Source organism: Monodon monoceros, unplaced genomic scaffold, assembly GCF_005190385.1.
Source record: "Monodon monoceros isolate NGI ecotype Baffin Bay Population unplaced genomic scaffold, NGI_Narwhal_1 Super_Scaffold_11, whole genome shotgun sequence".
NCBI classification, from domain to species: domain Eukaryota; kingdom Metazoa; phylum Chordata; class Mammalia; order Artiodactyla; family Monodontidae; genus Monodon; species Monodon monoceros.
In genome coordinates this window covers 129626453-129638463 of record NW_021703767.1, presented here as the reverse complement: position 1 = coordinate 129638463, position 12011 = coordinate 129626453, and the positions used below count along the sequence as shown (strand labels likewise).

General features: G+C 33.3%; 1 protein-coding gene across 1 annotated transcript in view; it reads right to left on the bottom strand.

Annotated features, from left to right (window-relative positions):
• ACAD11 (acyl-CoA dehydrogenase family member 11) overlaps positions 1-12011 on the bottom strand; it is a 93200-nt gene that overhangs the window by 41127 nt on the left and 40062 nt on the right. The window contains exons 8-11 of the mRNA XM_029215478.1: positions 11560-11666; positions 10103-10229; positions 4177-4254; positions 3404-3542 (exon numbers count right to left, since the gene is read on the bottom strand). Coding sequence (XP_029071311.1) covers positions 3404-3542; positions 4177-4254; positions 10103-10229; positions 11560-11666 — 451 coding nt within the window. The remainder of the gene's footprint in view (positions 1-3403; positions 3543-4176; positions 4255-10102; positions 10230-11559; positions 11667-12011) is intronic.

Genomic DNA, 12011 nt, shown 5'->3' with positions numbered 1-12011 from the left:
AAAGAATGCTTCATGTCTGCTGTGGAGCAAAATGTTCTAGATGCCTTTCTCTGATTTTCATTCCCATCAAATTTCTAAAAATACTCTCTAAAACCTTTCTCTTGAATGCTGATTACTTATAAGATTTTGAGGAAGAATTTTTCAATATCGTCTCTTACAATGATATTATGGACAGCTATTGAAATGCCTATGAAAATTGAGCTAAGTCTAAGTTAAGTCTCTCAAAACATGTTTGTACTCTGTTCAGGCACTCCTAACAGGGCCCAAGTTATATTAAAATGCACACAATTCCTAGTAGATTAACACAAGCTTAAAATTCTTTTCAACTGAGGGAGAAAATGAGTCTTGAATTATAATTAATGAAGTTCATTGTTTTCTTTGCTTGTTTTAAATCCAGTGTTTCTTGTAGTTCGAATGAGGTAAATATTGAATAAAAACTTTCCAAAAATTAGTTTATTCTGAGAATCTGACAAACCAAAGTTATCATTTATAGGTTCGTTAAAAAAAAAAAAAAAAGCCTAGATAAATTACTTGTACAAAAAGAAAAAATTTCCCCCAAATTAGCCTAAAGGCCTCCAAATTTTCTAGTAACGGCTTTAGAATTAAAATGACTATTTTCAAAAAAAAAAAAAAAAAAATGACTATTTTCAACATTCCAATATAAAATATTGTATGATTTATTGATGGGCAAAAAAACCAAACCAAAACAAAAGGCAAATCAGAAGACTACATATGTGTCCCATAATATTTTATAACTATTTGGGAAATAATTTGGGTATCTTGAGTAGAAATTCATCTCATATACACTTAAGAAAACTCTTAAGTATTTAATCAACATCAATCATATTCCCTTCTTTATCTGCTTTGTATAAAGCAAAACACAGTGCTCTAAAACACAATAGCCCAAAGGCCTTCATGAATATATCTCCACTACAAAGAGAAAATGCCTAGTTTTCTACCTATGGTTTTATACATCTTGTTTGCTGAGGACAGTTGCTTATCATACTTTGGTGAAAGAAAATGTATTTCCCTTGCCAATTTTAAAATTTCAGCAGTTTGGTGGTATCATATTATAACCGATAGACTAATGAAATTTTAATACTAGAAAAAAGTCTATGACCATGTAGTGACAAATTCATAGGTCAAATGGAAAAATAGTGGCAGAGCTGCATCTGCAATGGATGCCTTCTATAGCATTATTTTTCATATTATGACCCATTAGTGTGTCATAAAATTAATTCAATGGAATATGACTAGCATTCTCTGAGAAATGAAAATAGATCAAAACAATACATTAGACTAGACTCAGTGGAAAATATATGAATTCATGTAGTAAGGGAAACTTGTTTCATGAAGCCTTTTTTCAGTAATATATGTCTCTCCCCTCATTTCCATAAATCAATCCATGAACACACACATACAGCTTCATACACTACATATTGGGTCACAATATAAAATATATCTTACTATGAGTGGCAATAAAAAAAGTTTTAAGCAAAAGACTACCAGTTCTCTTTCCACAAAATTATGCTACCTATGTAACATAATAGCTACACATAAAGAGATAAAATCTTTAGAAACTCTGTGAATAGATTTATTTACTTTTACAGTAGCCTCATTATTGGATTAAAATGTAGTCATCAGTAAATAGACAAATCAGTGTTTTGAAGAGAGAAAACCATATCTGGGACAAGTTCAACCATTATCAGAGGTTTATGGATTATCTTAATAATTTCCGAGAAATGAGAGTCAAAGTCCAGTGTGGAAACATTTCGAGAAGCAACTAGATTGTGTTTTCTCTGACATCCAACATACCTCTTTTGGGCACTTCCCCGCTTCACTAACTCTTTTTGGGAGGCTTCAGTACCAGGGCCATACAATAAGCACAAAAGGCAAAACTGAGGCCTAACTTGTGCAGGGACACTGTAGGATATTATACAATTATCCTTCTACTACAAATCAAATGCCAGTCCTTGACTGAAAGCATCAAAAATAACCACAGTAACTTTGGGGAAAAAAGACAAAAGACATATCAAGGGTCTACCCTAGACCTACTGAGTCAGAATCTCCAGGGATGAAGCCTCTGAATCCGGATTTTTTCAAAGCTTTTTAGGAGGTTCCTTCCGCAAATTGGGTTTGAAAACACCTTCTAAAGACTACATTCCTCGTTTATTCCTTCCATATTACCTTTTTAAAGAAAAGTTGGCCTCCTTCCCTCATCCTTCCAATTTTTCATGCCAAAGTCCTTGAAGGCATCCTTGACTCCCCCATTAATACCTCATAACCAATCAGGAAATCCTCTTGGCTCTGCCCTCAAAATATATTTAGAATCTTTCCACTTCTCACTCCACTGCTACTCCCTTGAACAAATCCCCATCATCTCTCACCAAGACCATCACAAGACTCCCTGCTTACTTCCTTCTCTCCTTTTGTTAATTCTCAACATAGCAGCCAAAGGGATCCTTTTAAAACTGAAGTGACATCTTGTCACTCCTCTGCTCAAATCCCCATTTCACTGAAAGTATAAGCACTCACCTGCCCTATAAGTCCCAACATACAAGGTCCTTTCCTCTCTGATATCTTTTGCTATTCTTTCCCAGCCACACTGACCTCCTTGGCTATTCTTGAAATACACCAGTCACACTCTTGCTTTAGGGCCTTTGCATTTTATGTTCTCTATGCTATGAAAACTCTTCCCCCAGATCTCAGCATGATTAACTCTCTCACCTTCTTTAAGTCTTTACTGAATGTCATTTTCTTAATAAGGCCTATTCTGAGCCTTCCATCTTAAATTGTTATACACATTACCTGTCCCTCAGCACTCCAGAGCTCCCCTACCTTGCCGTTTTTTTTTCCCCAAAGCACTTTTCATCTTCAAACTTACTTATATAATTACTTATTTAATCTAGCTATTGTTTATTTTTGTCTCTCTCTATTAGAATGCCAGCTCCATGAGGCAGGAATCTTTGTGTATTTTATTTCATGATAGTTGCTAAAATAGTGCTTGGCATATAGTAGGCAACTGATAAATAATTGGTGAGTAAATGGAGAGATAGTGAGGCTAACCAAAAGATTTAAAACTCTATCCATTTAAAACTCTATCTAACCATAGATATGTTTAATACTGTTAGAAAACTGGAAACCTTATATGGCCAATCCCTTTGGTGGTGACTTCTATTCACTAATACTCTTAATGTAATGATGTTTAATAAAAGAATAATCCAATGAGAACTTTAGGTCCATTTTTTAAAATATTTAAATAAAAGTAACTGAAAGTAAAATTATAGACAAATTTATAAATCAATGACTTTGTGTAGAAAAACTTCCTTGTCATAAAATAGAGAAATTTTAAACACTGCTCAAAATATCTGAGAAAAGTTCTGTTTTTAAATAATGTAGTAACCTGGTGCTTGGCAGTTAAAGACATCTGGAGCAAAAAAGCATTTTCCTGTTTCTTCAGCAATCAAGGCATAGTCTACTTGGCTGAGACCGCTTACAGCTGGCAAAAACAAGTTCCAGAGGCCTTCTGCTTTGGCCATTTCCTGTCAAGGTGATGAATATGCCAGAGTTATCATAATTTATCATGACCTAAAATTATTTATTTTTAAAAGATACTGCTATTTATGCCTTTTGAAGTTATGAAATTATTTATTTCATTGTATTCTACAGTGCAAGTAGTTATTAATTCATTATAAATCAACAATTTCTTAACAGTTAAGCTTCCTTAGATTTGGCTGAAAAACTAAATTTGCTTACTTGAGTACTTCTTATTGAATCACAGCGATTATAAAATCTCCTACATCTGAGCGTAATTATGCCAAATATACTACTTGTCCATTTCAATTTCTAACATGTGTTAAAATCTGAAAACATGAAATTGAATTAAGCCCATGTGGGAAAAATACCCTGCCTCAACTTCAGTCTCAAGTGAGTAGTGCTGATTGTATTTTTAATTTGAACAGCTGTTAAGAGGCTGTCTTCATCACATACCATACACAACACACTATGTAACCTAATTTGTATATTACAGATTCTATTTTTAACTTTCTTTTTAAAAAGTTATAATTGATATAATTATCCTCTACATATATAACAACAGAAGCAACAACAAACTAAGGTCTCAAAAAACGCCTGTATATAAATTCTCCACTTTTAAGGTTCTCTTATTTTTCTTACCTTGAGTTTATCAATCACTAAAGGTTTTTTCCACTTGTCTACTGAATTTTCATTTTGAACATAGAACTCAATTACCTCCTTAAAGTATAAAAGGAAAACAGTTCATTAGTTAAAGTTAGAAAAGTAAATAATGCCATAAACTGCTAATATCCAAAGTAAACATGTTTAGGTGAAGAAGCTTTTTCAGCTGCTACTGAATCAGTAAAATTTCTTTCTAAGACCAGACACAGAAGTATACAAAATTCTAGATGTTTGCTCCTCACAAAATTATGCTGCCTCTATATTAGAGGATTAACTTTCAAAATCCTATACCAAGATTTGAGTGTTCCATTTTCAGCAATGTGGCATACTAGATGGTCATAGAATCCCCTCCCAGGATAATACAATTAAAAATGCTGGGTAAAATATTAAAAATAATTTAAAAAATACATGTAGTAATAATACATAGCTATGCTGGAAAGAAAATAAGGAAATTCCTCAGAGGCCAGGAATACAAAAGCCTGACTCTTCAGGTGTGAGTGAGCACTGGAACCAACTTTGTCTGGGGGATGTAGGCTGATCTATGTTCGCCTGGGCCCTAGTTTGCAGTGGGCCACATAGGCAGGGGTCAGGAGGTGAAACCAAATGCCCCACACAAGGCAAGAGGGAGGATCAGAGCTCACCACTTCCCTCCACCAAAGCCAGGATGCCTGATCAGCAAAACCTAACTGGAAAAAAATAGAAAACAAAACGAAAAACCCACCCCTCAGTGGTAGACCAAGGGAATAAAGGCCATTCACAGGATGGAAGAGAAAAAAGAAACATTTCTAACCTGAGCCTGTCTTCACCCAAGTTTGAGATCTTAATTCACAGACCTATGGGGCCCTAAAATTTTGAGTCAAAAATTAAGTTTACAGTGTTCCTGGTGACAATGCTTGAAAGCACCTGGCAGAAGCAAAAGCAAATTCACTCTGGAGGAAAAGAGCTTTTATAAAAAGTCTTAACTAATCCCTGCAGATAAAATTCCATTCCAAAGAACATGAGTTCAGAATGAAAAAATACTAAACATTCAAGGTAACAAGCCACCATTAGCAAGAATTAACAAAAACAATAGTTCAACAAAACAGAATCACACCTGCAAAGGCCACAGATAGAATAATGATCAAACACAGAATATAAAGTATTTGTGTCCAGTAGATTTCAAAAATAAAGGAAGGAATTAAAAGGATGACAAAGGACTATCAAACTTGGCCAGACAAATTTGAAAAAGAACCGAATGCAACTTGAAGCAAAGTAAAACCATAGTAATTAAACTTAAAAATTCAATGGCAGTGGTTCTCAAACTTTGGTGGCATCAGAATCACTTGGTAAAACACAAAAGCCCAGGCCCTATCCTACTTCAGTGAGTCTACTTTTGTATTCCTATTTCTGTAATCTTAACTAGCTCTCTAGGCAATTCTGACACAATCCAAATAATGAGACCCACTGCTCTACGCAAGGTTGAAAAGTAGATTAGATACAGCCAAAAAAAAATAATAATAAATTGAAAGAAGGATCTGAAGAAATTATTCCTTTCTTGAATGAAGCACAGAAATTCAATAGAAGGAAAATATGAGTGGTGAAAAGATATGATGATACAGAGAGAATCATTACTTCCCTTTTCTCAGGCAAAAAAAGGAAAATAAAAGGAAAAAAAAAAGGTAAACTTTATTAGCAGATTCTCATTAAAGGAGTTTGATCCAAGAAGAAACATCTGAGTTGTAACAAGGAATAGTAAATAAGGTGATAAATACATGGGTAAATAGATATTTAAAAACTAGCCACATAATAACAATAATCTCTAATTTGTGCAACTAAATCAAGATGAACGAAAATATTGGACTATAAGGGCCTTCTCCAATATTTTGCTATTAAAGCATCTGTGTACTTATTTTCTACACATAGGCTAGTAGAATTACTGAATTAAAGGCTATGAACATTGGCCAAAACTCCAAATTACAACATTATTTTCTAAAATTGTTCCACCAATTTACAGTCATATAAGTAATATGTTAAAATGTTCCTTTTATTGAAGCATGGCTAGTCTAGAATACAGTTATATATTTTTTTCTATTTAAAATTTTTTTTATTGAATATATAAACTATATATTTTTTAAATATATAAACTAAAATGATATGGATGATGTAGTGCATTTGTAGATTTCTTTTTTTCTTTTTTTACATGTTTATTGGAGTATAATTGCTTTACAATGGTGTGCTAGTTTCTGCTTTATAGAATACAGTTATATTTAGTTAAAACTTCAAGAAGACAAAGGATGGCTCTTTCACAGGCACCAGGATGAATAGCACTTGTCATTCTGTCAGGAAGTCAGTTAAGTTGGAAGATTTCCTGTTTAGGGTTGTTTATTATTTCCATCCCTCACATTACTATGGAAACAGTCAATGCAATTGTGTTTGATAAGATATATGTTATGTAATACATGTACAAATTCCCCATCTGTGACTACCTCTCTATGACACTACAGTTCTGAGAAATTAAATTATGCCATTTATATAATTATTTAAAAATTTGTATTATTTAATACTTCCTGTTCTAAAGTCTATCGATTTGGAGATTTGCAAAATCTATTTGTGGTATGGTAGGAGTCAGAATTAAAATAAAATATCTCATTACAAAGAAGCTTTCTTTAATTCTTTAAGTATGAACAAGAGTTTACTGATGAAAAAAGAAAGCAGAAGATATGCTTTGTGCCTGATCAATTCTCCCCAAATATCACCTTTAACATCTAACTTTCTCATTCACTGATTGAGATACTGCTTTGTATTATGTTGGTTCAGAATCTTAAATCTGAGCCTACAAATAATTTTGCAATATAATATGTTTTTTACTTTAAACTTAAGTCAGTTAGAAAAAAAGAAGCAACAGTTCCTCCCTAGTATATTATTAAACTCAGTAGGAAAATATGACTAATGTTATCATTATGTTAAAAGTGTGTTCTCAGATATGTCACGTTGCTAGTTCCTGTTTTACATGCTATTTTATTAGGACTCCTCATCCATTTTAAATAGCAAGAATTGCCCTTTTTTTAAAATTTCTTTCTTTCTTCCAGTTTTATTAAGATATAATTGACATATAGCACTGTATATGTTTAAGGTATAGGGCATAATAATTTGACTTACATACATAATGAAATGATTATCACAATAAGTTTAGTGAACATACATCATCTCATATAGATACAAAATTAAAGAAATAGAAAAAATATTTTTCTTGTGATGAGAACTCATATTTCATATATAACATACAGCAGTGTTAATTATATTTATCATGTTGTATATTACATCCCTAGTATAACTGAAAGTTAAAGGTAGTTTTGACTACCTTCAACCAATTTCCCCTCCTCCCCTGAGGAAGAATTGCCTTTTAACATTTAAATGGATGATGGTTCTGATGTTCTTACTTTATGATATCCAAGGAGTTTCAAAAGGTCATTAGAATAGCATAAACGGACCTTATTTTTTCCCATTATAGAAAATTGGAAAAATACATAAAGTGTTAAGAAAAAGTCATCAAGAGTCTTACTAGCTAAAGATATGTACTATCAAGAACCGTACACTAACATGTACGGTTAGTGTATTATATGATACAATCTTATTTTCTAGATATGACTGTTTTAGTTTTTATATATGTAGTTATAATCATATTGGATAGAATTTTATAGGCTTTCCTGCCTTCTATTTTGAAAAAGCTAATTACTTTTCAAGTGCATATGTTCATAAACAGGGATTAGTACAGTCCAGAGTCATTCTACAGGATAAAATGTTTTTATGGATGTTAGTACAAGTTTTTAAAGAAAGAAAAAGCTCACATTATTAGATGTAGATATATTCCAAATTTGAAAGATATGCAGACACAAAATGATTATGGCTTTCCTTGCCACACAAAATGTTGATAATCTTTCCTTTAAAACTAGAGTGCTTTTTTTTTTATCATAAAGCATTTTCCTTTATTACAAATTCTTTGTAAATATTTTAGTAGCTGCATGATATGAGGTTCAGCAGATGTATCACAATCCAATTTGTAACACCTCTTCCGTGCTACATGCTTCCCTGGATCGCTCATTTACATTTATGAATGAAAGAACATGGCTACTAGGTTTCCTCTCCCAATTTGAGTCTCCTTTGAATAAGTCAGGAAGGCTGATAGGAAAGCTGGGGTCTACACCAAACCCACCACTGGAAAAAAAAAAATGGAGGGGTCTTCCCTGGTGGCGCAGTGGTTGAGAGTCTGCCTGCCGATGCAGGCGACGTGGGTTCGTGCCCTGGTCGGGGAAGATCCCACATGCCGCGGAGCAGCTGGGCCCGTGAGCCATGGCCGCTGAGCCCGCGCATCTGGAGCCTGTGCTCCGCAATGGGAGAGGCCACAACAGTGAGAGGCCCGCGTACAGCAAAAAAAAAAAAGAAAAAAAATGGAGATAAACTGTCATTTGAAACCCTGGCTTCTTTGAAACACATCATATGCTTTTTTAGAGTACTCTGGCAGCCTTTTTCCTGGGGCAAACACCATTGCTACCCAGGAGTGTTAGAAACCAACTCAAGCAGCCCACCTATTACAGGTTAATTCTTAAATCAAACATCTTGATTTCTCTTCTTCTTCTCATTCTTGCTCTCCACAACAGGCAATCATAGGGGACTCCATTGTAAAAAAAAAAAAAAAAGTTACCACCTGAGTTATAGTCCTCTCTTACTTAGAAATTCTTCTGAGATGTGTTAAGGTTTTTTCTTTGGTATGATCCACTCTGCTTCCCAAATCCTTTTCCATTCTCTTTTCAAAACCTTTAGTCCTGTGATGTGTACTTTTGTTTTTGTGCTTTTACCAATTCCATTTTTTAAAAAATTTCTTTATTGTTAATTCAAGAGGATTTTATTTGTGTGAGGGGAGGTAAATGCTGATTTCAGTCTGCCATCTTGAACTCAAAGTGTTGCATTTTCTTTTTAACACCCAAAAGTTCAGAATTTTATTTTTAAAAAATATTTTAATTTTATACTGGAGTATAGTTGATTTACAATGTTGTGTCAGTTTCAGGTGTGCAGCAAAGTGATTCAGTTATACATATATATATATTCTTTTTCAGATTCCTTTCCCATATTGGTTATTACAGAGTACTGAGTAGAGTTCCATGTGCTATACAGTAGGTCCTTGTTGATTATTTATTTTATATATAGTATATTTTATATATATAAATTTTTATAATAATTTTTATCTTTTCTTCACAGCATTTATCATCTCTTACTTAATGTCTTTCTTTCATGCTAAAGTATAAGCTCTGTAGAAGCATAAGCCCTGTGTTCTTATTCTTCCTTTTACTTTCGATGGCCTAACCCATTATTAGGTACCTAATAATTATTTGTTAACTGAATGAATGAATGTGTCACATAACTTGTCTACTCTCAGTGAATTTACTGAAACTTAGCACCTTAAAATAGTAGCTTGTGGGGGGAGTGATGGTAGTATCTGTGAACAGCTTGAAATGATATACAAAATTTTCTGGGTATGCCTCTCTTGTTTATCCTACAGTTCTCAATTTTCAAAGGGGCCCATTAAAGAAAAAAAAGGCTGAAAGTCACTGCCTTAGGAAAAGACCCCCAAAGTAGCATTTTACTCTAAAATATTTAAAGATCTCAACTTTGTAAACTGCTAATTCCTTCTGACTTAATTTTAATTCCACAGATTTATCTGTGGCATTCCCTTGGCATATTTTAGAAGCTTGGAATTTCTCAGGATCAGGTTCTGCAGCAGTCCAGTGCTAAGGTGAGGAGGGGCATCTAGGTAAGGATTGACTGCAAAGAAATGATACCATGATACTCCTAGAAGCAGAGATAACAGAAGTAATTCTTCAATAGTCTTGGAGCACAAATACATTCTGTTTGTTTATAGAATACTTACCTTTTCAGCTGGGAAGATGTGTTGTTTCATGAACTGCTTCACCCTAGTAAGAACTTCGTGGCCTGTCCTAGTCTGTACAAACAATTGTCTGGTAGTATCAGTCTGTGGAAGTGCAGTACTGAAAGTTCTTTATAAAAAAAAAGTTACAAAGATGTGCAAAACCATTATTATAGATTTCTGAATAGAATGTAATGTCTCCCCCCAGTTTCCCAAAAACATCTCTCAGAAGAAGTTGCCATATTTTGGAGTTTTTGTCTTTCATGTTATGGAAGGAATGCAGAATCAATTTATTTTGAACATTAAACTTTAGTGCTTAAAGCACTTTTTGGAGAAAACATAAGCCTGGCATGACCTCAATCAATGGGAGTTTAATATCTTTATTGAAGCCACATATCAGAATCTCTAAACAAGAAGGCAAAGAAATAGAATACAAATTTAATAATTACTCTTAGTATATGCCTCACAAATACAACTGCTGGATATCATTATAAACAAGACCTTTAAAGATCATTATGAAAAGCAGCATCATCATTTGTCATGTTGTGGAGATTACAAATATTTGTGTATGAGATGAACTGTAAAACACAACTGTCCTAATGATATGCCATGGATACTTGTGGCTTGGGCAGAATTTCCAGGGACAGCATCATCCGTGCATTCAGTAAGTGCTATATATCACACTGTTTTTTTTTGTTTGTTTCTTTTAAATTTTGCTTTATATTGGAGGATAGCTGATTTACAACATTTACAATGTTTCAGGTATACAGCAAAGTGATTCAGTTATACATATACATATAGCTATTCTTTTTCAGATTCTTTTCCCATATAGGTTATTACAGAGTATTGAGTAGAGTTCCCTGTGTTATATGGTAGGTCCTTGTTGATTATCTATTTTATATATAGTAGTGTGTATATGTTAATCTCAACCCCCTAATTTATTTCTCCCCTCCATCACACCTGTTAGATGGCAGTGTGTTTGGAGAAAGTGTATTAGATGTCTCAAAAGTGCTCCACTAATGGAGATAGGAATTTCAAAGACTCTTATGAAATGTCTGAATACAGTTTCATGCAATGTCATGGTGGAAGAGAGCAACATTTCTAAACTTAATAAATCATCTTATATAATACATAACTTTAAACAGGTATATGTAAGTAACTTAAATATTAGAAGGAAACATTTGAGAATTTTATCAATATCTTAAAGGTTTATACATTCAAATTGCAAAAAAACCCACAAACCCCTTTTAATCATTAAATGGGTATTTTCTTTAAATCTGAGGTCAATTTATTTTCAAGCATAAAAGAGATTTACTAAAAAAATTTTTACCATGATTGGCAGCAGCAATTCTGGTGTTGTAAGCAATAAAAACAATCCCTATCCCCCTAAAGTTTATGACCTTCACATAGCTAATAAAGGCTCTAAATTGAGTTAGCCACAGAATCTATATTTTGCTTACCTTTTTGAGAGTTGTAATCCAGTTTCTGCCAGAGGTTGCACAATATTGGCAAACTGAAAGCTACTTTCAGATGCATTATTTCCCAGAAGATATCTACTATATACTCCCTATAAGTAAATTAATACAAAGTGATTAAAATTCATGGAAAACTATTCTTCAACTATCCAGTCTTTCCACAGTTTCCCAGCTACGTGAATCACTAAACTTACAAGGTACTAAGATATAAATCAGACTATCAGTTCTATTAATTTACATGCAGGCATAATTATACCACTCCAAGTTAAAGAATTACACTTGTATCATTTGGTTAACATACTCTCATCATAACAGAATTATAACTGGAAATCAAACCAAACTTTAAAATGAGTTTAGCAGTTACTAAAGATACCAAATTGGCAAGTTACATCACCTCTAAAGATCACTGCTCTCCCTTCACAGTGGAGAAAAAAAAA